Source organism: Lissotriton vulgaris, chromosome 2_1 (genome assembly GCF_964263255.1).
Source record: "Lissotriton vulgaris chromosome 2_1, aLisVul1.2, whole genome shotgun sequence".
Lineage (NCBI taxonomy): Eukaryota > Metazoa > Chordata > Amphibia > Caudata > Salamandridae > Lissotriton > Lissotriton vulgaris.
In genome coordinates this window covers 746,170,308-746,195,568 of record NC_141687.1, presented here as the reverse complement: position 1 = coordinate 746,195,568, position 25,261 = coordinate 746,170,308, and the positions used below count along the sequence as shown (strand labels likewise).

At 46.0% G+C, this 25,261-nt stretch overlaps 1 protein-coding gene across 9 annotated transcripts in view; it reads left to right on the top strand.

Moving 5' to 3' along the window:
- Positions 1 to 25,261, top strand: part of PLEKHA7 (pleckstrin homology domain containing A7) — a 1,124,460-nt gene that overhangs the window by 709,606 nt on the left and 389,593 nt on the right. For all 9 annotated transcript variants that reach the window (XM_086956043.1, XM_086956041.1, XM_086956042.1 and 6 more), the window contains 2 exons: positions 19,033 to 19,105; positions 22,916 to 23,016. In XM_086956043.1, coding sequence (XP_086812169.1) covers positions 19,033 to 19,105; positions 22,916 to 23,016 — 174 coding nt within the window. The remainder of the gene's footprint in view (positions 1 to 19,032; positions 19,106 to 22,915; positions 23,017 to 25,261) is intronic.

The following is a 25,261-nucleotide window of genomic DNA, read 5'->3' as shown; positions in this document are numbered from 1 at the left end:
CCGATTACAGTAAGCCATTCACGCTCTACGTTCACGAGAGAGAAGGTTGCGCGTTGAGTGTTCTGACACAGAAGTTTGGTGATAAACAACGCCCCAGTGCGTATTTTTCATCAACATTGGATCCGGTAGCTAGAGCGTTACCTAGTTGTTTGAGAGCTACAGCGGCAGCTGCGGCTTCCATTCGACAATCTGCTGGTTTGGTGATGAACAACATGCTAGTGGTCATGGTTCCTCATGCGGTGGATACACTCATGAATCGAACGAAGACACAACACCTTACTAGTGCGAGACTATCTGGTTACGAGCTGACATTACTAGCGAGTCATATTCAGATCAAAAGATGCAATGTATTGAATCCAGCAACGTTGTTGCCGGCTAATCAAGAGTCGAGTGATTCCGAACCACATGATTGTTGCTTTAGAACAGAGGAAGAGACAAAAGGACGTATTGACTTAAAGGATACTCCATTATTAGATCCAGATGGCACGTTGTATGTGGATGGGTCATGTTTTAAATTGGAGAATGGTGATGTGACTGCTGCTTACGCAGTAACGACTTTGAAGACGATTGTGGAGACTGCAAGAGTGAATCAGAATTCTGCCCAAGCTGCAGAATTAATAGCTTTAACCAGAGCGTGTGTTTTAGCTAAGGGAAAGAGAGTGAATGTCTTTACAGATAGTCAGTACGCATTTGGCGTGGCCCATAGTTTTGGCCGTTTGTGGAGAGAAAGAGGTTTCATTACGTCCCATGGGACTAAGATTCAACATGGTCAGTTAGTTAACGACTTGTTGGAATCTTTAACCTTGCCGACTGAAGTTGCGATTGTGAAGTGCAGTGCTCATAAAGCAATCACGGATGATGTTGGTCGTGGAAATGCTTTTGCTGATGAAACCGCTAAACAGACAGCTAGAGACATGATGAGCAGAATGTATGTTGCTACGTCTGCAAGATGGATTGCTGAATCTGGAATGTGTGAGGATACAATGGAAAGTGTGAAAGAGATTCAGAAAGAGGCAACTGAGGAAGAGAAACGTGTATGGAGAGAGAGTACAGGCAAATTGGATTCGAATGGGTGTTGGATTGATTTGACAGAACAGCAGCGTTGGATGTTGCCTGATGCGTATGTGCTTGCAGTGGTGACGATGGCGCATGGAGTAGCGCATATAAGTTCTAAAGGAATCTGTAAGATGTTGGCTCCGGTCTGGAAGAACGATGGGATCAGTAAGTGTGCAGAGAGAGTGGTGAAAAATTGTATGGTATGCCTGATGCATAATCCTGGCAAGGGAACTCCAACTCCTGCTGGTCACTTCGCTCCTCCTTCCTGCCCCTTTGAAGTGATTCAGTTAGACTTCATTCACATGGATCGCTGTAATAATTTGAAATATGTCCTGGTGGTAGTCTGTGCTTTTTCCAGGTGGATCGAAGCATACCCACTAAAGGACAACACTGCCCTATTAACTGCCAAAATTCTTCTCAAAGAATATTTCCCTAGATTCGGTATGCCACGGATTGTATGGTCAGATAACGGAAGTGAGTTTATAGGGAAAGTTATGCAGAGTGTGTGTGCCGGCCTAGGTCTGAAACAAAAATTCCACAGTGCGAATCATCCCCAGTCTGCTGGTTTAGTGGAGGGTTACAATGGCACCCTCAAACTAAAGTTAGCTAAGATACAAGCAACCACAGGTTTAGCCTGGCCAGACGCACTTCCTTTGGCTTTGTTATCCACGAGAGCAACTGTACATTCTAGAGTGGGGCTTAGCCCTTATGAGATAGTGTTTGGCCGCCCGGCAAATATTTGGGGTGTGCCGAGGCCTAAGGAGTTTTGTTCCCTAGAATATCCTATGTTAATAGACTACCTTTACGACTTGACTGCTAAATTGAGTCTTATTCACCAACAGGTTTTCGATGCTTTACCAAAGCCTCCGGAGAGTCCAGGGCATCAGCTGAAACCAGGAGATCAAGTGGTTATCAGGAATTTCGCGAGGACGAAGAACCTTCAGCCGAGATACATCGGCCCCTTCCAGGTCCTGCTTGCAACGAGGACAGCAGTTCGTGTAGCTGGACGCAAGCATTGGGTGCACGCATCCCATGTTAAGCGTGTACCTTTGCCACTTCCTTACGACGACTGGGTGAAGAAGGGAATTGGTGCCTCCGAGTCTGAACGCACGCCAAAGTTCATCCCTTTCAGCGATGCCGAATTGATTACTGACACTTCGAAATCTGACTCTCCTCCTGAAAAGACTCCTTTGAACTCTGAACATTTGTCTCCTGCATCAGAAAAAACTCTGTCATCTGCGAACTTGAACACTGCAACAAAAACCAGTGATACGCTATTTGCCGATCAAACAGTACCTGCGAAGCAAAGATATAATTTACGAAACCGTAAAATGGACAAATAAAGCAGGCAACTGCATATTGTGATATTTTGAAATATTGAACTTTTGCCTTCAGCCAGGAAGTTTGCTATTGTTTTATTGTTTTTAAAATTGCCTTGCCGTCTGGGTAGCCGTAGGGTCGTGGCTGTGTGCCTAGTTGAATCTGCGGGGGTCTGACACAAGGTCGATCTTTCTGTTAGTTCTGGGAACTCCCAGGGCTGATAGAGGCATTTTCATCTACGTACACATCATCAGTGGTCGCGAGCGGATTGTAGAAGATGGAGCTTCCTGCGCTGCAACGAGAAAATGTGATTTATGTTCGCAGAAACAGACTTTACAGAATTCTTCACAGCAAATGCTTTTTGATGCAATGTGCCATTACATTTTTAATTGTTTTGATAACGTTGGTGGGTGGAATCGTTTTCGGTATAAGTTTGATTTTTGTGCCAGTAACTACAGTACCTCCCCTTAATCCTGTTACTTCTACTGTTTCCTCTATACACTCTTTTCATTCGTTTCCTGAACATGAACAAGCACGACGCTCAGAATTCATTAACAACACTTTTGTACAGCTCTTGCATCAACACCAACTAGTAGTTAACACTACAGACTGCTGGGTGTGTGGCTTAATACCCCACACTATGGATAAGGGTATTCCTTATCTGGTTTTGCCTTTCAGCTACAATGGATCATTTCAGGCCCTTCAAACCATCTTTGCTTATGCCCTTGAAACCTATCCTCCACGTCCACCACGTTCCACTAAATATAACTCTGCCAACAAAGCCTTAGTCCAGGGAATTATTGACATGATCAAGGACGTCAATAATACTCCATCATACCCTAGAGACGAATTGCGAGTATATTTAAGTTGGAATTCTTCAGAGTATCGCCTTAGTTTGGGAGAAAGCAAGCGTAAAAGCTCAACACCAATCTGGGTCGTACCTCACCGAGGTCAGGTCTGTTTGCAAGGTAATGGGAGAAATCCGAGAGCTCAGCTAGGGAGGAGTGAGTGCGTAGAGACTTATGTGTTTCCGGCTAACTCTTCCCCTGCTTTCCTTACTGCTAGGGGTACCTACTTCATCTGTCGAGACCGAGCATATACATGGTTACCTGCCGACTTTTCAGGTTCATGTTATATTGCTCGATTGTTGCCTCCAACATACACTGCTTCATCTGACTACCACAAGACTAGAGTAGCGAGAGGTGTCTTCAGCAAGGAGGATACCGCTGGTCAGGAAGCTGGAGACTTCTTCAAAGGCTTCCTTCCGTTCTGGGGGCCTATGGCCAATAGTAGAAACATACGTCAGCTAACACGGGTAGTTGAATCTACTATTACCGAAACTGCTGGTGCCCTTAGCAATTTGACAGCTGAGCTTCAGGCGGATAGACTCATGACGTTGCAGAACCGAATGGTTCTAGACGTTATACTTGCAGATCGAGGTGGGGTATGTAGAATGATCCAATCGAGCTGCTGTGTCTTTATTCCCAATAATGCTCCAACAGTCTATGAGGCGATCTCTAAGCTACACAAGATTTCCGACTCTATACACGTAGACAAGGGAAACTGGTCCTTCATGGAGTGGTTTTGGACTCTGATCTCAGCGTGGGGATGGAAGGTTCTAATGGTCATTGGTGTCATCTTAGTATTCCTCTTCTCATGCTGCCTGATTATCCAGTGTGGTCCAGCTCTGTGTAGCCTTTGTGCTGCAACCTGTTTTAGGAAACCACCTGCGTTTGGAGAAAAGGCACGAGAAAGGATGATGATACAACAGCATGTCACTGACCTGATGAGCATAGAATTAGATTCTGACATAGACTGAGTAATTGCCTATGTAAGGGCAAAAGGAGGGTCTGAGGTTCCGTGACGATTTGAACCCGTGTTTTCAATGTTGTCGGAAATACATAATATTGGTATCAGCGAACCGCAAATGATCCATTTAGCATATCCTGATGTTTTCGCTACGATACGAGCAAGAGTACTCCTGTTATGAACACATTTCTGATCTACCCACGGCATCCATCTTAGATCATGGCAGCCATTTTGTGTTTCTTGCCCTCACATACGCAATAACCTCTGATCACTTCATTTCGATTAAGGACACGTAGCCTTAGCCGGAGATTCACCTCTTTCATGACACGTGCACCTTAAACCGGATCACGCTGTAGCTACATGACTCGACAAAGGCTGCCTCCTCTGCCCGAGGCCAGCCCAACTGAACTGGTTCTCGTGTCCATTGTCCCGATCATGATTAGACGGCCGAAGCCGGTAGCCTTGCCCATTTACAACCCACAAACATCTCTTATCCCGCTTTTCTATCTTCCACACCTGGCTCCGTTCCTTTCTTTCTGAATCTTTATTAGGGGGAGGTAACGAAATTTACGATGAGGCGGTCCGGCTCTTGAATACAATATTGACAAGGGATTGTGATGAACTAGTGGGAACCCCTCTTCGTAGATGTTTTGCATCAGATTTTATCAACGGTTCCTGTGTACGCCAAATATTTATTGTTTATGACAAAGGTTTTTGGGAATGTACCAACATGTGAAGAATTCGCCTGAAGGCCAAAATTTAGTATATAAGGAGCAACCCTCTTTGTACAATTTGAACAGGCTCCTAGATACTGCCCATGCGTAGTTTCTGTGACTTCTGTGTCCCTGCAGTAATAAACCTTTGGTCTTTGATGCCACCATCGAGAAGCCCGTGTTTCTGTTCATTTGCGCACCAAGACAGGTGGAACTCCGGGGTCTTTGGGTGTTGTTCCCTGACACCTCTGGACGGAACCAAAAAGTCCAGAACTCCAGAACCTCCCCTTTCCAATGATACCCTTCCCTAGTGAATCCCTGCTTGGGGATTGCTGCAGGAGGGAGATCCCCAAGCAGGGATCCACCACTAGACGCCAGGGAGAGGGGAGCAGCCCCTTGGGAAGGGGCCTTTGTTCCCCCAAACTTTAATGGGCATGGCTAGTCTTTCTGCCCCTGGGGAGGGTAGAAAATCCAGGAATATATATATTTCTTAATATGTATGGGCAGAGGGTGCCCAAAATAGCCTTGCCCCACCCCCAAATACAAAAGGGACCGTCTTTCTGTCCCCCACGGGGCAGATGCAGGTATTAGCCCCAATCTGCCTGTGAGGGGTATGTCAGAAAGCCCAATAGACTGTCTTTCTGCCCCCGATCCGCCCCCTGAAGGATCAGAAAGCCCACTAAACACCAGGGATTTAAAAAAAAAGAGGGGAAGGGGCTACTCACAGTGGAAATGGCCATGCCCCTACCACACATAAATGGGGACCGAAGTCTTTCTGCCTCCCCTAGGTGGCCGGTGATGCAATATCCCTAGATCTGCACCCCTGTGGGGTAGAAAGCCTACTAGGCACCAGAGATTTTTTTTTTCTTAGTGTAGGGGCTGCCCAGAATGGTCATTCCAATGCCCCCTTCCACCAGGAACATGGGCACAGTCTTTCTGCAACCCCCTGATGGCATATAGTGCCAATCAACCCAGAGCTGCTTCCTTTTGGGGCAGAACGCTCATTAGGCACCAGAGACTATTCTTTTTTCTTCTTAGTGTAGGGGTAGCGGCTGCCTAGGATTGGCATGCCAATGCCCCTTCGACCCCCCCAAAAAATGGGCACATTCTTTCTTCTCCCAGGGGGCATATTGTGGTAATAGCCCCCGATGTGCCCTCTGCAGAAAGCCCACTAGGCACCAGGGACTATTTTTGTATTTGTATAGGGATGGGGCTGCCCAAAATGGGCATGCAGGTGCCCTCACCATTCTCCCTAAAAATGGGCACAGTCTTTCTGGTAATTATTGCACCCGATCGCCCCCCCAGGTGAGGACCGAAAGCCCACTACACACCAGGAATATATTTATGGGTGTGTCAGATTGCATCCCCATAGTCAAGGGTCACTCCCCCTTTTTTTTTTAGGGGGGTGGTGGTGTGTGTTTGTGTGTGTGTATGTACTGGAGCTCAGCTGACAGTCTGCATGTACTGGCGTTTGGATGGCTGTGTGTGTACTAATATTTTGCTGGTGGCATGCGTGGACTTGCGCTTGGCTGGCAATGTGTGTGGAGTAGCATTTGGTGGCAGTTTGTGTAGACTGCCGCTTGCCTGGTGGTGTGCGTGGACTGGCACTTGGCTAGCAGTGTGTGTGGACTGGTGCTTGGTTGGCGGTGTGCGTGGATGATGCTTGTCTGGTTGTGTGGGTTTGATGGTGCTAGAATGAATGAATGAATGAATGAATGAGTGAATGAATGAATGAATGATGAAGTGATGAAGACATTTGTAGAGCGCACGTACACCAGCAGCTTCTTGGCGCTTCGGGACAGGCAAGGGCTAACTGCAAAACGGGGAGATCTTAATCAAATGCTTGAGAAAACAGCCACGTCTTGAGAGCTTTCCTAAATGACTGGTAAGAAGAAATGAGACAGAGGTCAAGCGGGAGGGAATTCCAAAGGTGGGGGGCTTGCGACGCATAACTTAGGCCCCCAAGCCTCTTCCGCTTGTAAGGACATGAGGACAACAAATTAAGACCTGCCGAGCGGAGTGCTCGGGAAGGAGTATAACGGTGGAGGAGAGAGGCAATGAACGATGGGCCTTGGTCGCTAAGGGCTTGATAGGTTAAGCAGCCGACCTTAAAAAGGCTGCGCTGGACTACAGGGTGCCAGTGTAGGTTTCTCAACAGTGATTTTGCAGAACGTGTCCTGGGCTTCAGAAAAACCAGTCTTGCGGCTTGGTTTTGGACAAGTTGGAGTTGATGGGACTGGTATAGAGGAATCCCAATATACAGTGAGTTCGCGTAATCAATGCAGGAAACCACTAGCCCCAGTCTGGATTGGACCAAAGCATCATGGGTAAGGAATCTGCGAATCTTACGGATACGGCGTAGGTGGAAGAAACATACCGATATCACAGAATTAATTTGATGTTTCATAGACAGATCCTTCCTGATGGTTACACCCAGACTTTTGACCGAGCTCGCAGGGCAGGGAGCACAGCCCAGCAAGAGTGGCCAAAAGCCCGGATGACATGGGTTGGTCAGGGGTCCTGTAAGTACCAGCTCAGTCTTGTCTGGGTTAAGCTTGAGCTGATTGGCGCTCATCCAGCTACTGATATACCTCAATGTATTCTGGAAGTTCTCAATTGAGGCAGGGGATGAATCAATGCTAAAAATAAGCTGGAGGTCATCCGCATAATTGAAGATGACCACCAGCTTTTCCCTAAGGTTAGAGATCAGTGGAAGGATGTATAAATTAAATAACAGGGGAGACAGGGAGGAACCCTGAGGGACCCCACAGGTAAGATCCTTCGCCTCAGACATGAAAGAACCAAGCCGAACCGCTTGCTTACGATCTTGTAAAAATAAAGCAAACCATCCAAGCGCGGTGCCCCTGATTCCGGCGTTCTCGACCCGCTGAAGGAGGATGGAGTGATCAACTGTGTCGAACGCCGCCGACAAATCAAGGAGCACCAAAGCCTGGGAGACGTTTTGGTCGGCCCCCTTTCTGAGTTCATCATGAACTGCCACCAAGACCGATTCGGTTGAGTCCTGGGGTCTAAAACCTGCCTGGTGCTGGAATAAGAAATGTGAACTCTCAATGAAGGAGCCAAGGCAACTGGCGACGTGGGCCTCCAATAGTTTACCCTAAAAAGGGAGCAGGGATATTGGTCGAAAGTTGCTAAGAGTGGCCGGATCTGCCCCTGGTTTTTTGAGTATAAGTGCCACAACAGCAGATTTGAAGGACTTTGGGACAAGGCCCTGGCCAAGGGAATTATTGAGCAGAGAGAGGGAGAAATCAGGAAGACCCGAAAAAATCTCACGGGCAATATGGTCAGGGCAGCAGTCAGAGGGGGAGCCTGATCGAACTCTGCCAAGAAGTGAGGGGAACGTCTCTTTGGTGACTAAGGGAAGGGTCAAGAGAGAGGAGGGATTTGTTGGGGACAGCCTAAATCTATTCCTGATATAGGGTTAGGAATGCTTGCTTTGATTAAATCAATCTTCTCAACAAAATAATTGTTGAGAGAGTCGCAGAGAGGCTGAGAGAACAAAGGAGTAATCGTAACCCTATAAGGTATAGCAAGTTCATCCACTATGGTGAAAATCTCCCTCGATTTATTGGAGGAGTTGAGAAACTTTTTCGAAAAATACTCCGTTTTGGCTGCAAGGATTGCAGATTTGTATTCTTTCAATGCCGTCAAAAAGGCTGTCTTCTTGATGGGGCAGTAGTCGGCCCTCCACTTTTGCTGTGCATGCCGAAGGGCAAGTTTCATATCGGTGAACTCTTTGGAGAACCAACGCTGAGCGTCGTGGGGGCGCTTTATTCTAAGTCTCTTAAGTGGGGCAACGGCGTCTCGGGCGTCCGCCAGCCAGGTGTTGATGTTGTCAGCCTGATCATGGACCCACAAGGGAGAGCCAGCCGTCCCTGTGAGAGAGGGAGTCGTTGTGGCCAATGAAAGGCAGAGTGAAGGGAGGTCGACTCGGTCCCAGTTGGGGATCAAAGGGGGGTTGTTAGAACGTGCTTTTGTAGTGAAGGCCTTGGGAACAACAAAGGAAATAAAAAAATGGTCCGACCAGACACAATGGAAAATCTGTAGGTTGAGAATTCCTGATTTAATAACCAAAGATGGTCAAGAGTGTGACCCTTAGCGTGGGTAGGAACATGGATAAACTGCGAAAAACTTAAGGCCAGTTAAGAGGGCGGTGAACTCCCTGGAGGGGGCATTTTCATGCAAGGCGATTGGCCAGTAATTAAAATCCCCAATTATTAGGATCCTGGCATGATTAATTGCCAATTCGGCTATCATGTTTCCAAAATGATGCAGGAAGCTGGGTGGAGAGCCAGGGGGGCCGTAAAGCAGAACGAAGGTGAGAGGGAAAATATCCAGCTCGAGAGTGAAGGTAATGAAATCTACAGACGGTATAGGAAGCATCTTAAGGGCCTTGGATTTATAAGAGTGAGAGATAATGGCCGCCACTCCCCCGCCAATTTTTGCCCTGGGTACGATCTGCCTGGAGAACATAGAAGCCGTTAGGAACGGCTGCCAAAACATCGGGGGTGGACTCATCTGTGAGCCAGGTTTCTGACAGTAAAAGTATGTCCGGCTTTACAGTGTCGAGGAGATAAAATATCTCTGTTTGATGCTTGACAAGCGAGCGGGTGTTCAGGTACCAAATTGATAGACAATCAGGTGTAACGGGCGGGTGATGTGAGAGGGGTCTGTAGAGTGATGGATCTGCATCCAAGTCGCCAGTTGGCGGTGGCGTGACAGTAGGGGTAAAGGAAGAGTGTTGCATTAAAGTAGGACATGCGCACATATCTGGTGAGGACTTAGGGGGGGACTCCAGGCCGCATAAGGAAATCAATTCCTCTGATGAGTACACCCGATTAAGAGGGCGCCCAGCAGGGGGACTCGGCCCTGGTCCCGGCCAGGCGCGGACGGGCGCAGACGGGAATACCTTTGGCACGCCGCCGGCGCGTCAGCTTCGCGCGTCCGCTGTGCGCGTTCGCTGCCCGCGTCCGCTGCGCGCGTTCGCTGCGCGCGTCCGCTGCACGTTGTGAACTGCATCCAATTTTATGGGGAAGATAGAGGTCCGAGCGCTAGACCGCTCACCTCCTTCGACCGAAAGTAGGTTAATCTCCGGCAAGTGTCGCTGCCAATGGGCTCCCTCCACAACAATCGAGCACAAGTCCGCTCGCGGTGGAACGGGGAGTCCAGCGACGCAGACACGCAACATGGAAGGTAAGGCAAAAGTTAAAAACACCACACAGCTATTAAATCAGCTTTGGCGGCATTAGCAAAGAACAAACAATAAAATTAAAATCACCGCAGCAGTGAGCAGCAGCGGGTCCAACGCGCGTCCTCCCTGAGCCTGCTTTTAAGGAGATGGAGGTCCGAGCGCTAGACCGCTCACCTCCTTCGACCAGAAGTAGGTTAATCACCGGCAAGTGTCGCTGCCAATGGGCTCCCTCCACAACAATCGAGCACAAGTCAGCTGGCGATGGAACGGGGAGTCCAGCGGTGCAGACACGCAACATGGAAGGTAAGCCAAGAGTTAAAAACACCACACAGCTATGGTGGCATTAGCAAAGAACAAACAATAAAATTAAAATCACCGCAGCAGTGAGCAGCAGCGCGTCCTGCTTGCGTGGCGATGTGCGTGTACGGCACTTGACTGGTGGTGTACGTTGGATGATGGTTGGCTGGTGGTGTGCGTGGATGATGCACCCGCTTTTGTGCCTCTTCAATCTGTGCGCATTCTATCGGGAGACTGAGGGGAACGCTGGGTAGTAGGAAATATGTGCGGGTACGCTTACCCACACACAAATGTGAAGAAAATATGATTTAGTTTTTTTGCTAAATTTGAGGTTTGCAGGGAATTCTGGGTAAGAAAAAGTTGGGGAATCCACTCAAGCCACACCTCTATGGACTTCCCCTATGGCTATTGTTCAGAATTGTCTTGATTTGGTAGGTTTGCCTGGATGGCCGCCAAGCCCGGGAACAAAAAACCAGGCACCCCCTATCTATCCCAAAACAACCTGTTTTTGCAAAGGGGGCTGCTACCTTTTTTTGTTGTGGGCTTTGTGGTCATCTAGGGAAACCTACCAAGCCCTGACATTTCTGAAAACTAAACACCAAGGGGATTCCAGGGAGGTGTGGTTTACATGGAACCCCCAATGTTTTCTTACCCCAAATTCCCTTCAAACCTCAAATTTGGCTAAATAAATTCAAATTTCTGTCTGGTGTCACCGTGCCGACACAAATTTCCTACCACCCAGCGTTCCCCTTGGTACCATTTTCATCAGGAGACTGGTTGAATGCTGGGTGGAAGCAAGTTTGTGGCTTCCCAACAATTCCAGAACTTTCAATCATAGAAATGTGAGGACAATTTATTTTTGAAAACATTTTGAGGTTTGCAATGGATTCTGGGTAACAGAATTAGGAGAGACCAACACAAGTCACCCGCTCCTAGATTTCCCTGGGTGTCTAGTTTAAAAAAATGTACATAAAGGTGTGCTAGGTTTCCCTAGGTGCCGGCTGAGCTACAACCCAAAATCTACAGCTAGGCAGATTGCAAAGAAAGGATCGGTTTTCAGTGAAAAATTGTGATATGTTCTATTGGCGTTTTGGGCCATTTCGTGTTGTGGGCACTAGGCCTACTCACACAAGTGAGGTATCATTTTTATCGGGGGACTTAGGAGAACACCGAACAGTAGAACAAGTGTTATTCCCAATTGTCTTTCGCTGCATTTGTATCTTCCAAATGTGAGACAGTGTGTAAAAAAGAAGTCTTTTTGAAAAATGCTCTCTAATTCACGTGCTAGTATCGGTACCCACAAATTCAGAGATGTGCAAATAACCACTGCTTCTTAACTCCATATTTTGTTCCCGTTTTGGAAATACATATGTTTCCTTGATACCTATTTTTCACTCTTTATATTTTACTAAATTATTTGCTGTGTACCAGGTACACATTGAAAAACCATTGCAAGGTTCAACTCCGTTATTGGGTCTGGGTACCTCGGGTTCTTAGTGGACCTACAAGCCCTATATATCCCTGCAACTAGAAGAGTCCAGAGGATTTTTTTTTATTTTGCTTTAAAGAATCTGCCATAGTTAGAAGTTACTGGTGAAAATGCGTGCACAAGTGGCTGTTTTTTAACTCAATTTCAATATTTATTTCAAATGTTATTTTCTATAGAAAAACATTGAAGGATCTATGCTATGGGTACTCTTAGTACGGCCTATGGGCCCCCAGCAGCCCGGCAAGCCTTCCTTGGCGGCCTGCGGACCTTGCAGACATTGTACCTGTGTTTAAAAAAAAAAAAATTAAAGTGTCAGCAAACACCGCCGCAGCAGCGCGGACTCGGAGACACTCTGCTCTATGGGGGCCGGGTGATTCACAACTAAGCCTTATTAACAAGTAAATGGTCTTTTAAAGACCTGTGAAGTCCTGGGGTGTGGCTGTGTGTGTGCGCCCAGGAAGCTGGGGTGAGGTGACAGAGCGTGACAGACAGAAAGAGACAGACAGAGGGAGGGGGCGACAGAGGGAGGGAGACAGCCAGAGGGAGACAGACAAAGAGAGGCGGAAACAGTTGGAGACAGAGGGAGGGAGACAGAGAGAGAGAGAGAGAGAGAGACACAGAGAGATAGGGAGACAGAGAGAGAGAGAGAGACAGAGGGAAACAGAGACAGAGGTCCGACGCGGTGACTAGCACCGTTGCGCGGAGGGCGTGGAAGGTCGAGACTGCCACTTCCGGTGAGCGGGGGAGACCGGTTAGCGGTCTAGTCATCCTGAGGCACTCGCTCTGGGGCATATAAGGCACTGGAGGAGCCGGCTCGCGTGTTGGTGAGTGGGCAGTGGCAGTGTCCACAGCCATTGTGCTTGGCGCTGAGTATTTTAAAATAGCGTGTTAGCGTGTTAGCGCTTATCACTTTTATTTGCTTGTGGCAACAAAAACTTTTATTTTTGGGGTCTATTGCAGGCTTACCTGCCTTAGCGGACGCCGGGGATGTTCTCTTCCCTCCTTCCCGCCCTGGTCCGACGCGGTGACTAGCACCGTTGCGCGGAGGGCGTGGAAGGTCGAGACTGCCACTTCCGGTGAGCGGGGGAGACCGGTTAGCGGTCTAGTCATCCTGAGGCACTCGCTCTGGGGCATATAAGGCACTGGAGGAGCCGGCTCGCGTGGTGGTGAGTGGGCAGTGGCAGTGTCCACAGCCATTGTGCTTGGCGCTGAGTATTTTAAAATAGCGTGTTAGCGTGTTAGCGCTTATCACTTTTATTTGCTTGTGGCAACAAAAACTTTTATTTTTGGGGTCTATTGCAGGCTTACCTGCCTTAGCGGACGCCGGGGATGTTCTCTTCCCTCCTTCCCGCCCTGGTCCGACGCGGTGACTAGCACCGTTGCGCGGAGGGCGTGGAAGGTCGAGACTGCCACTTCCGGTGAGCGGGGGAGACCGGTTAGCGGTTTAGTCATCCTGAGGCACTCGCCCTGGGGCATATAAGGCAGATGTTAACAAGGCAGCGCAGCGGACGAGCGCAGCGGGCGCGACGAAGGCGCGCCGAAGTGTCGCCAAAGTCGAGCCCGTCTGGGCCCGTCCGCGGCCGACTGCGGGCTAGGGCGACAACCCCTGGTCGAAAGATCTACTGGACTAAGGAACAACTCCTTGGTTTCCGTCCCCGCACTGCCTTCATATGTATGCACGGTATGATGAGCAGCGATAGGGTATGTCCTCACTGTGGTTTCTGTATGACTACTATGCCGCAGGGTACCACGGAGCAGGAACTGTCCTGTGGTCTCCTGAACGTCAGGTCCCTACGCAAACATAGGCTTGATGTGTTCGAGCTGATCACCGATAAAAAATTCGACCTACTGTTTCTTACAGAAACGTGGTTAGATCAGTTCTCTGACTCTGACATTATCGAGGCCACGCCGGGGAATTACTCCTGGGTCAGGCAGGATAGGCCAGAGGGGGTGGGAGGGGGGATTGTGATTATTTTTAGGAACACTCTGGGCTGCTGCTTAGAGCGCACGCCGATCGTGGAGAGTGAAGCGGGCCTCTTCTCGATTAAAATCAATGGGGGCACGACGATCAATGGCTGCTTGGTATATCGGCCGCCAGGAGCCTGCACTAAGTTTAGGGAGAGCCTGCTAGAAAGCCTCATGGAGGCGACCTTGCGCAGGGACAAGTTCCTCCTATTAGGAGACCTTAACTTGCATCTTAACTGCCCAGAGGACACAGGGGTCAAGGACTTTGGTCGGGATATGCTTGCTCTTCAACTGGATTTGAAGCTAGTGGCCCCCACGCATCGACAGGGACACCTCCTGGACCCGGTCTATGCTAATTGGGGAGGTGTGGAGGTGTCAGGTGTTGAGCCCATTCCCTGGACCGACCACTTCCTGGTGGCATTCTCCATACAGAGCATAAAAACCAACAAAGCCAGTCAGGCACCCCCTAATTACCTTAGGAGGAAGTGGGCTAAATTCTCGGTGGAGGATTTTAATCAAGCCTTAACTAGGGATGGTCAGCCTGGGGGCGAGGACATAGAAACAGCGGTCTCCAACCTGAATCAGCGCATCACGGAAGCGCTTGACCAGACAGCCCCACTTTGCCGTACAACCACATGTGCGCGGAAAGATCGCTCAGCTCCATGGTTCAGTGCTGAGCTGAGATTAACAAAGGCGGACTGTAGGCGGGCAGAAAAAGTCTGGAGGGTGTCCTATGACAACAAGGCCAGGGATTTGTTTCTGGAAAAAAGGCGCCTTCACCATAGGCTGATAAAAAAGTCTAAGGCAGCCTATTATGCTGGACAAATTCAGGGGGCGGAAAATTCCGCCAAGGAACTTTTCGGCATCTATAAATCCCTTACTTCGGTAAATGCACCTACAGAGCCGGAGAGTTGCTCTACGGAGTCATGTGACCGGATTGCCGAATATTTCTCCGCTAAAGTAGAGAAGATCTACTCGACCTTCCCTATTCGGTCGACAGGGTCTGACCTGGAGGTAGCAATGGGGGACACAGAGACGGCAGGGCATATTACACACTTCTGCACCCCTCCTCTTGAGGAATTAATAGCGGTGTGCCGCTCTGTTACATCAGGGTCCCCGTGGGATCCGGTGTCGCCAAAACGCTTGGTAGACAGCCTGGAAGTCTTGGAGCCTTATATAAGGCACACCCTCGACGTCTCTTTCGGATCGGGAAAGCTGCCGGAGGGGTGGAAACAGGCGGTGGTGCTCCCGCTCCGGAAGAAACCCCACTTAGGCTTCGAGGTATTAGAAAATCTGAGGCCCATCTCCCTCCTGCCTTTTCTGTCAAAAGTGGCGGAAAAGGTGGTCAATACCCAAATTATGAAGCACGTGGAAGAAAGGGGACTGCTCCATGCGACGCAGTTTGGCTTTAGGCCACGACATTCAACCGAGTCCGCCCTTCTCATGGCTACGGAACATCTGAGAGAGGGTGTGGATGCAGGCCAAACTATGGCTTTGATCCTGTTGGACCTCAGCGCGGCGTTCGACACTGTAGCACATAACATCTTGCTACAGTGTCTGAACAGAGGTGGCATCTCTGGCACCGCGCTGAGATGGATCCAAGACTTTCTCAATGGGAGAAGTTTCCGAGTCAGGCAGGGAGACTGCTATTCAAAGGGGGTGTCTTTGGGCCAAGGCGTGCCGCAGGGCTCGTCATTGAGCCCAACCCTCTTTAATATGTATGTCGCGCCTGTTGCCTCGATTGTGGAGAGCCATGGCCTCCAACTGGTCTCTTACGCCGACGACACGCAGCTGGTGATCTCCCTATCGCATGCGCCCTGTCTTGCTGCCGATGGCTTCCGTTCGTGCATGAAAGATCTAGCCGAATGGATGGCCATCAATTGTTTGAAGCTGAATGGCAGCAAGACAGAGGTGCTGGTGGTGGGGAGAGCCCAGTCTGCCTGGTCGTCGGCGTGGTGGCCTTCCTGCCTTGGACCTACCCCAACCCCCTGCCAAGAGGCACGCAATCTGGGGGTGTGGTTTGACGCGGGTCTCACATTTGCCCCCCAGATTAATCGGGTGGTGGGAGTCTGCTTCGGGATTCTGAAGAAGCTGAGAAAAGTCCTGGACTTACTCCCGATTGAAGCCCGTCAAACCCTGGTCCATGCCCTGGTGACAGCTAGGTCGGACTATGGGAACCTGCTGTACCTGGGAGCTCCAGAAAAAAGCATGGCTCGCCTGCAAGTGCTGCAGAATGCGGCAGCGCGTCTGATTCTCAGACTGCCTAAAAGGGCGCCTTCTAAGGCGGCCCTTCAGCAGCTACACTGGCTCCCTGTGAGGAGAAGAGTGGAGTATAAAGCCCTCTGCACCTGTCATCGCATCTTGAATGGCAGGGCACCCGACCCTCTGACTAAACTGATTGAGGTGTACAAACCAACACGTGCGCTTAGATCCACAGGGGGCGGCCTACTGAAGATTCCAAGAATTAAGAGGGCCCGCATGGGAGGCAGGTCCTTCAGATGCCTAGCGGCTACTAACTGGAATAAACTGCCAGCGGACTTGCGCCTGGAACCAGAGGAGGCTAGCTTCCGAGCGAAATTAAAAACATTTCTCTATACTAAATAACGGCCCGCGCAGTTTTCTTGTGTCCTCTGCTTCTGCCTCTCCCACTTTCAGCGCGTGGACACGCCGGTGTGCGTAATCGCAGCGCTCTACAAATGTCCCAATAATAATAATAATAATAAAGAGGGAGAGAGAGGGAGAGAGAGAGAGTGAGACAGAGTGAGACAGAGGGAGACAGAGGGAGACGGAGAGAGGGAGAGAGAGCGAGAGATAGAGAAAGGGAGGGAGACAGGGAGGGAGGGAGAGAAAGACAGAGATAGAGATAGAGACAGAGACAGATAGAGACAGAGACGGGGACAGGGGCAGACAGAGGCAGAGATAGAGAGGGAGGGAAACTGGGACAGACAGAGACAGACAGATAGAGGCAAAGATAGGGACAGACAGAGGCAGAGACTGAGACCGAGAGGGAGACGGGGACGGAGGGAGACAGAGGGAGGGAGGGAGAGGGAGGGAGACGGAGGGTGACAGAGGGAGGGAGACAGAGAGAGAGAGACAGAGAGAGAGAGAGACAGAGGGTGACAGAGAGAGAGAGGGAGGCAGAGGTAGGTAGAGGGAGGGAGACAGAGGGAGGCAGACAGAGGGAGGCAGACAGAGGTAGGCAGACAGAGGTAGGCAGACAGAGGGAGGCAGACAGAGGGAGGCAGACAGAAGGAGGCAGACAGAAGGAGGCAGACAGAGGGAGGCAGACAGAGGGAGGCAGACAGAGGGAGGCAGACAGAGGGAGGCAGACAGAGGGAGGCAGACAGAGGGAGGCAGACAGAGGGAGGCAGACAGAGGGAGGCAGACAGAGGGAGGCGGACAGAGGGAGGCGGACAGAGGGAGACAGACAGAGGGAGACAGACAGAGGGAGACGGACAGAGGGAGACGGACAGAGGGAGACGGACAGAGGGAGACGGACAGAGGGAGACGGACAGAGGGAGACGGACAGAGGGAGACGGACAGAGGGAGACGGACAGAGGGAGGGAGACAAAGGGAGGGAGACAGAGGGAGGGAGACAGAGGGAGGGAGACAGAGGGAGGGAGACAGAGGGAGGAAGACAGAGGGAGGGAGACAGGAGGAGGGCAACAGAGGGAGGTAGACAGAGGGAGACAGACGGAGGGAGAGAGAGGGAGGGAGACAGAGTGAGTGAGACAAAGGGAGTTAGAGGGAGACACAGAGAGGGAGGGAGGGAGGGAGAGAGAGGGAGACAGAGAGAGAGAGAGAGGGATAGAGGGAGACCGAGAGATGGAGGGAGAAAAAGAGAGGGACGGAGAGATAGAGAGACAGAGAGAGAGAGAGAGAGAGAGAGAGAGAGAGAGAGAGAGAGAGAGAGAGAAATGTGTGTATGCCGGGTCTGGTGGCTCAGTGGACAAAGACGTCCGCTGCAGGAGCCTGTCTTCAACCTCATGGTCACAGTTTTTGTTTTTGCTCTAGCCCCGCCCCCCCACCCCACCGACACCGCCCCCCACCGGTGCGGCCCTCGGCCACAAACCACACTGTAAATTCGGCCCTCGAGAGAAAGTTTGTGAGTACCATGATCTATACAAATTACCCCTTGCTGATTTTCAGAATTTTGACTACTGTCCCAAAAATGTATAGCTGTTTGGGGTCTAATTTTTGGTTTCACACCAATTTCTACCACTAACTGGAAGGACCTGAAAGCACAAAAAATAGGAAAAATAAACTATATCCCAGTAAATTTGGTTTTCTGACAAAAGTCTGCCTGTTTCTGAAAGCTGGGAAGAAGGTCGTTTTAGCACAGCAAACCCTTGTTGATACCATTTGCATGGAAAAAAATGATGCTTTCTTCAGCAGCACGTTTTTACTATTTGAAAAAAAAAACTAAAATCTTGCTGCATTTTGGCTAATTTCTCTAAAAACTCTGGGTATTGTTAGAATCCACATGATGTGGGAAAAAAGGATGCAAATTTGTGTGGATGCTTTATGTGGACAAAAAGGTACGGGGCCCCAACCGCAAACTACCCCAAATAGCCAAAAAAAAAGGCTTAACACGTGCCATACATAACATAAAATTATATATGAATAAAAAGCGAATTAAGGCAATGTTTTTTACCTGAAGGAAGTAAGTGACATCATAGAAAACTCGAGCTCCACTTTTGTTGTCTATGCACCCCTTGGTGAAAAATATACCTGCAATACACTGTTACCCATCTATATTCTATATGTTGCTTCTCAAACATCTCAAACATTTAAATTTAGATTGTTTTCATCAGGTGCAATAACAAGAGGATTTTTAGAGAAATATGGACTATAAGACCAACCGGGTGGGTGTTCCTTAGTTGATAATGATGACGATAACAGGAACAACAATAATGCCCATATTTCATAGCCTACAAAACAAACTGAACTGAAGTACTATTTTACCAACAGGTAAACATAGGTGGGGGTTATGTGTGTATATATAATTCTTTCAAATAAAAGTAATTTTTTAAAAACATTTTTACAGTGAGGGATGTGCTAATCTAGATACAGAAATTGCTTTGACCTTAACATTCTGTCAGGAATGTAATCTAGCCAGATTTGCTGATTTAAAAAAAAAAGTGAACACCTTTGTTTGTTTCCATTTTTAGGATAGTTCCGGCATGCGCTTGTGGAAAAGACGATGGTTTGTGCTGGCTGATTACTGTTTGTTTTACTATAAAGGTGAGTAACTACTGCAGACTATGAAATCAGTTTTCAAATGCGAAAGAAATCAAAGCACTTTTTTTCCCAGTATAGTCTTTAAATTCTTCTTCAGGTGTTAATTATGTGCACGTTTCTACATATGCCCTGAAGTCAGGCGGAGCAAAGTTACCACATACAATTTCACTCCACGTCATTCAGAGTGGGTAGGTTTTTCAACACCCAATTTTTCCGGGTGTGGACAAACCACACCTGACTTTTTCAGCCAGCAATTCTGACTGAAAAATATCACAAGACTTTGGCTGCAGACGCAGATAAGCCACATACCCTCACCTCCTTTTTTGACAGAGAGGGCATACGGTGATACCTCCTGACAGAAAGAACCTTCCCCTTCGCTATACTCTTTCTCCGCTTTCACCCTGAGCACAGGTCTACACAAATATCTTTCACCTGCTCAGAAAAGTTGGAAAATGTATTTGTTTCAAGCCCAAGGAATTGGCAATTCTCTGTTACAATGGCCAGAAAAATCAGTCCCATGTGGTAATTCCCTATTCTATCCCAGTGGTTTTTACTCATAATTGTATGGTATTGGTGCTGGTTACCGTACTGTAACATAACAATACATGCAGTTTTATTGTTGCCCCAGTAATGTGCAACTTGTAATCAGGTCCCTAGTGTAGCACCTTTATATTCAATAAGTGGATAACTAATAGAGCTGTAATCCAATAGCATCAGCGTTGTTTTGAAAGATGTCTACTAACACGTTACATTGTGCGTACTCTTCCTTTTCGAGCATTGAAGTAATTAAAGTCAGCCAGAAAATATGATTTTAAGGACACCGAGATGTCTATAAATAAAATAAATAAAAAACCATTTTACAAAATCACATCTTGGAGAGATCCAGTTTACTTTCTGACAGCTGATGTATGGTTGAACCTTGATGAGCATATTAGGCAAGAAAGAAGTTAGTGTTTTTTATCCTTCTTTTTTATCGTCCGTGCCTCTTCCTCTTTTCCAACACATTTCTCTCTCCTTTCACATTTGCTTCTTGCTTTTGCCTCATGTTATTATGCAAAATTGACAGCTTTCTTTAATGAACGGAAATACCATAGAAAAATCTTGGCTCCCTCACTTGGCATCATTTTAACATAACTTAATTGGTTCGTCGCCTGCTTCTTTTTTTGTCCTTTTTCTGTCTCCTGATGTTCCTAAGTCTCATCTCGAACTCAATTACATGTTGGAATTCCACAGTGCTAAAGACTGTAATCCCTAATCTGTTCACTCTGCAATAGTGCTCCAGTGTATAGTTCTTCCTCATTCAGCTTCTTCTATAATCTCTCTTCTGACGGGTATGTATGATGGAAAGATTATTACTTTGAGGTACAGATACCATTATCTGATACTTATTATGATGAATCTTAATGAACAAATTGTCCATTAATATTTAATAGTTGCATTACAAAACACAACTTCAGTAAAGAAATCCTTTAGAGGGGAAATCCATTTCAAAATCTTCCCCCATTGAAATCCAAATCCTTAACCTTAAGCTTACTCTAAGTATTAACCTACAGATGTTACTTAACCTGTCTCAAAGACCCCTCTGCTAACCCCAACCTTATTCCCACTTGTATCCTGAACTTCTCAATGGTGATCTGCTTCAACAGGATTTCTGTTTGCTGTTTCACTGGCTGTGCAGCACTCATGAATTGTGGGGCCCATTCCACTAGTCTCTCCCTTCGGGCCAGTTCCACTGTGTCAGGTTCTCTCGTGTAGTAATGATGTGGGGAGAACAGCAGATTTGCAAGGGTATAGTGATGTCTTGGCCAGTAGGCCACCTCCTCTCTATACAACTGGTTAACATTGTATCTTTAATGGAGCATCCGAATGAAGGGAAGATGAGTTAATGGTATTGTCTTTCTGTCCCTTTCAGACCCTAGAAGAACAGAGCTGTTCCTGTTACAGTGCACTTAAGTTACATCCGCCTTTGCATTTTCTTTAACAATCATGCCTTATATGTTGTTTGTCTTTCTAGATTTATGGCTACCTTCGTCAATACTACACCTCATATAATAATCAATCATATTGTTTTAACCCTTATCATTTGAGCAATATAGAATGTTCCACCATATTTCATTAGCCTTTATCAGCCTATAAAATTCAAGATCACTTGACCAAAAGAATACTTTACTTGACGATTGTTTTATTGCTTTTCTTATTCACTTAATTTTTATTACCTGCTTGCCCCATAATAACACTTCAGCTTTGTTGAGTTATTGTTCTTTGCCTCAGACTTTTCTAACTGCCCTTTCAATCTTGTTGAGGAAGAGGCATCTAAGCATACTGTTCCAACCTCACTGAATACCTTGTTACCTACTCTTACCTTTATCACAACATGTTTTGAGTTTCACTTTAGTTAAATTTTATCCACCTTCTGTCTTCAAATAATCTATCATTCAGGCCCCCTTCTCTTATTTTGTGAAGATCGTGAGGCAATTATTTCTTTGTTTTTTCTTCTATCGGGACTCCTGGTCTTGATGCATGAGTTAATAATCATTTATTTGATAATGCTGCTTAAATTTATTGCTGGCTAATTTGAGGTATCTCTTCCCCCTACTCTGACACACTTTATGGACACTGTTGATATAATCTTTACTTTACTTTCTGTTTCTTAACATCATACTGTTGAAATTAAAAAGCATTCTACCTTTAAAAAGCATTCACCTTTCTTAGTTCATTCCTTCTTGCCTGTATGAATATATTGCATGAGTACATTAGCTTCTATCCATGAGACTATGCATGTTTTATCTCTCTTCAAGTTATCGCTACTGCTGTTTCTGCCTATATCCATTGCCCTTTCCTCTCTTGTATGAGTTAGTAACCTATTATGTGCTCACCTAAATTGAATTTTGGACTTCAAATTATTTGAGTTTTGATGTATATTCACCTTTGGTATTCAGGCAGTGTGAATGTACACTTTGCAAATCGATTTGCCCTCTTGGAAAATGATTCAAGAATCTTGTAATTTTACATGTGAGTATGTTTCATTTGGGTGGGCTCTGGGTGGTCCAGTCTTGGATACTTTGAAAAGTTGGTGAATACCAACAATTGTGCACTATTTTAGTTAATCACAAACGTGTAATGTGCGTTCCTACCCAGATTACAGGTTTTAATCCTGTCAAAATTAGATTTGTATCCAGTGTCAGAAAGACAATGGTGATGGCATTCTGGAAAAGCTTACTTAGTGGGGAGAAATACTTCTTTTCGGAGAAAAGCTGGAAAAGTGTATTAACTTACAATCATACTTTTTCTAAAAATTTAAGGCACACCAATTCGTATACTCACTCATAAGCCCTTACTCATTTGAGTACGCCTGCAAAGTTTAAGCTGTCACAGGTTACAAGCAGGAGCCATGGAATTTTATGAAGATTTCACATATGATGATGATAGGAAATGCACTAGCAAAAGATGGTTTCGGGACTGACACCTTGTAGACGTTGTTGGCAAAAACGTCATTATTGTAACTGTTTTGGTTTTTTTAACTGCAGTGACTATAACTAAATGATGTCTCTATTTCTGAGAATAGGAGAAATGTGTTACTTTTGTATCAGTATTTTTACAAACAAAAATTCTTGTGGATCAATATGTTAATTTCTTAAATGCTTCTTCTTTTTAAAATGAAAGTAATAATCAAGCCTATTATTTCCAGGTTACAGCCTTTTGAAATTGAGATCTTTCATTGACCTATTTTAGCATATATGTCACTTCCAGATTATGTGTACTTGTTGTACTGCCTAGTTTAATAATTGTTCTGTATTTTATTTAACTAAACAGACAGTCGCGAAGAGGCAGTTTTGGGTAGCATACCATTGCCTGGGTATGTAACTTCTCCGGTTGGTCCAGAAGATCGCATTAATCGGAAGTATTCTTTTAAGGTACACTAACCAAACTATAATACGTTTGCTCTATTTCTATATAATGTGCATAATTTGTTTCCTTATTTCAGTTATTCTGTTGTGAACTTTTCCGTGGCATTGATGTAATGTTACCTCAACTTGTAGCTAAAATACTCAGAGTGATTATTTTATCTTCCCAAGAAAGACAGCCTTTGCCAGCAGATAATGCTTCTATTTCCCAGTTGTTTTGTTGAAATACTTCTTGCCAAAATACCTCACACATGTATCTTAGATAATGTAAATAATTGATGCATATATCAAATGAGTTCCACCTTGTGGTTATGTTGTTGGGTGTGTATTTGTTTTAATTTAAATCTGTTAATTACCATCTAGTAGAGTGGAGCACAACATCATAAACGTAGTTTACTGACCATTATCCAAAGCAACCCAGTTCATACCCTTTTGTAAAATTTAAAGAGGTTGGTAGGTTGCAGTTCAGGTACAAATGGAATCTCTTAGGGAAATCTCATTGGGCACTCTGTGTGAGTTTGTAGACCAAATAAGGAGACTCAAAATAGGATGATGTTATTACAGGAGTATTTTATTGAAGACTTTGCAGTACACTGAATGTTTAATCATCCTTTCCTGTAAATGTACTATTGTCTTTCTTGAGGGAAATAGTTCCTCTCATTTGATGATGAGGTTTGTGTCTGGAGTTGTCTTTAGCTGAGGCATTCATCAATCTTGGCTTCAGGTGAATCTCTAAAGTTTGCATTCCAATAGTTACATTTGCAATTACATTTCTAAACTTATGTTAATACTTTTCAAACTAATTAATATGCAATATTAATGTGACTGAGTTCATAACTGTCATTGCATTCCTCTAATACCCGTTACTAATATGCAACATTTAAGCTTCTAAAAGCTATACTTGCTATATAATGCATTTTCCAAAATAGATCAATATGATTTGAATATGAAAGGAGAAAGTTTTTAAGTAAAAGGCAATACAGTTGTATTGGGGTATTAATCGGCTCCTCGCCAGCAAGTTAAGTAAGCAAATACTTTTCCATGTGTTTGGTAATCCCAATACCCTATGTGATGCAACCTAATTGAACAAATTAGCAAATGTCATTCATGCATTGCTATATATATGACACTTTGAAATATTAAGGGGAAAAAAGTTTCTATTTTTAGGTCATAATTTTTGATTTGAGTAATTTCTAAAAAAATAATTTTAAGCAAATTGAACATAGTTAATATGTGAAAGTTCCAGGGTGCTATTGTGTCTGCTATTTTCTTTAGGCAAGTAGGTTATGAAGTTGTAGAGGGGGGAACCAATGAGGCATCATTTCCATTTGTAGCTTTTTGAAATTATTTTTATATGGTTTCTATGTGTATCCAGAGAGTAATTCAATCTAGGATTCATGGAGTTGTAGTCTCATGGTTAGGCCTTGCAACCAGGAGACCGGAGTCTGAATATGGTTGTTGCACACCAATCAGAATACATCTCTTTAAAAAACTTGATAAGCAGGTGAAATGATATTGTATGGAATACTTTTTATATTCTGTAGTGTACTTCTGACATGTTATTCGGAGAAGGTATACATGCATCAATGAAACGAAACACAAACAAATTCACTGTTTTGCCACCTCTCATTTATAATTACAAGCATGATCATAAATGAAACAAACTAGTTCCAATTGAAATTGCTGAAGAGTAAAGTAAATGTTGACACCTAAAATATAATAGTGCAGCACATGATTGACCAACATTGCTGTGCACACATCTCTGTGTTTTTTGGACAAACTATACAGCACATATTGCATGTGCATTTTATATTTTCTATATATGCGTACATCCCCAGGGTTCCAGATAAGGTTTCAGAGTTTCTGATGCAGGACTTTAATCATGTATGAAAGATAATCTTCAATTTGAAACCACAGGTAATTAAGCTATAATCCTCTCTGTTGCTGCAGTTTGACATTTACAAAAATGAAAAGGTATATTTTTCAGATTAGAAGTTACTCTTCAGGTAAGGTACAACAATACTAGAGTATGTTCTTGATCACTGGAAGATTGAGCAGCCTTGAGGGTGCATCGTTTCCTCTTCATTGTTATCCAGCCGGAGTTTTTGCCTTGTTACAAAGTTGACCATTATCCCTTGTAACTAGTGGGCTGTGCATCGCCTAATGATAGGGTCCGTCAATTCTGCAGTTTAATCCTCTTCAATTTGCTGATAGCTGCAAGCAAGTGATATGCATTTTTATAAAATGCATGGTC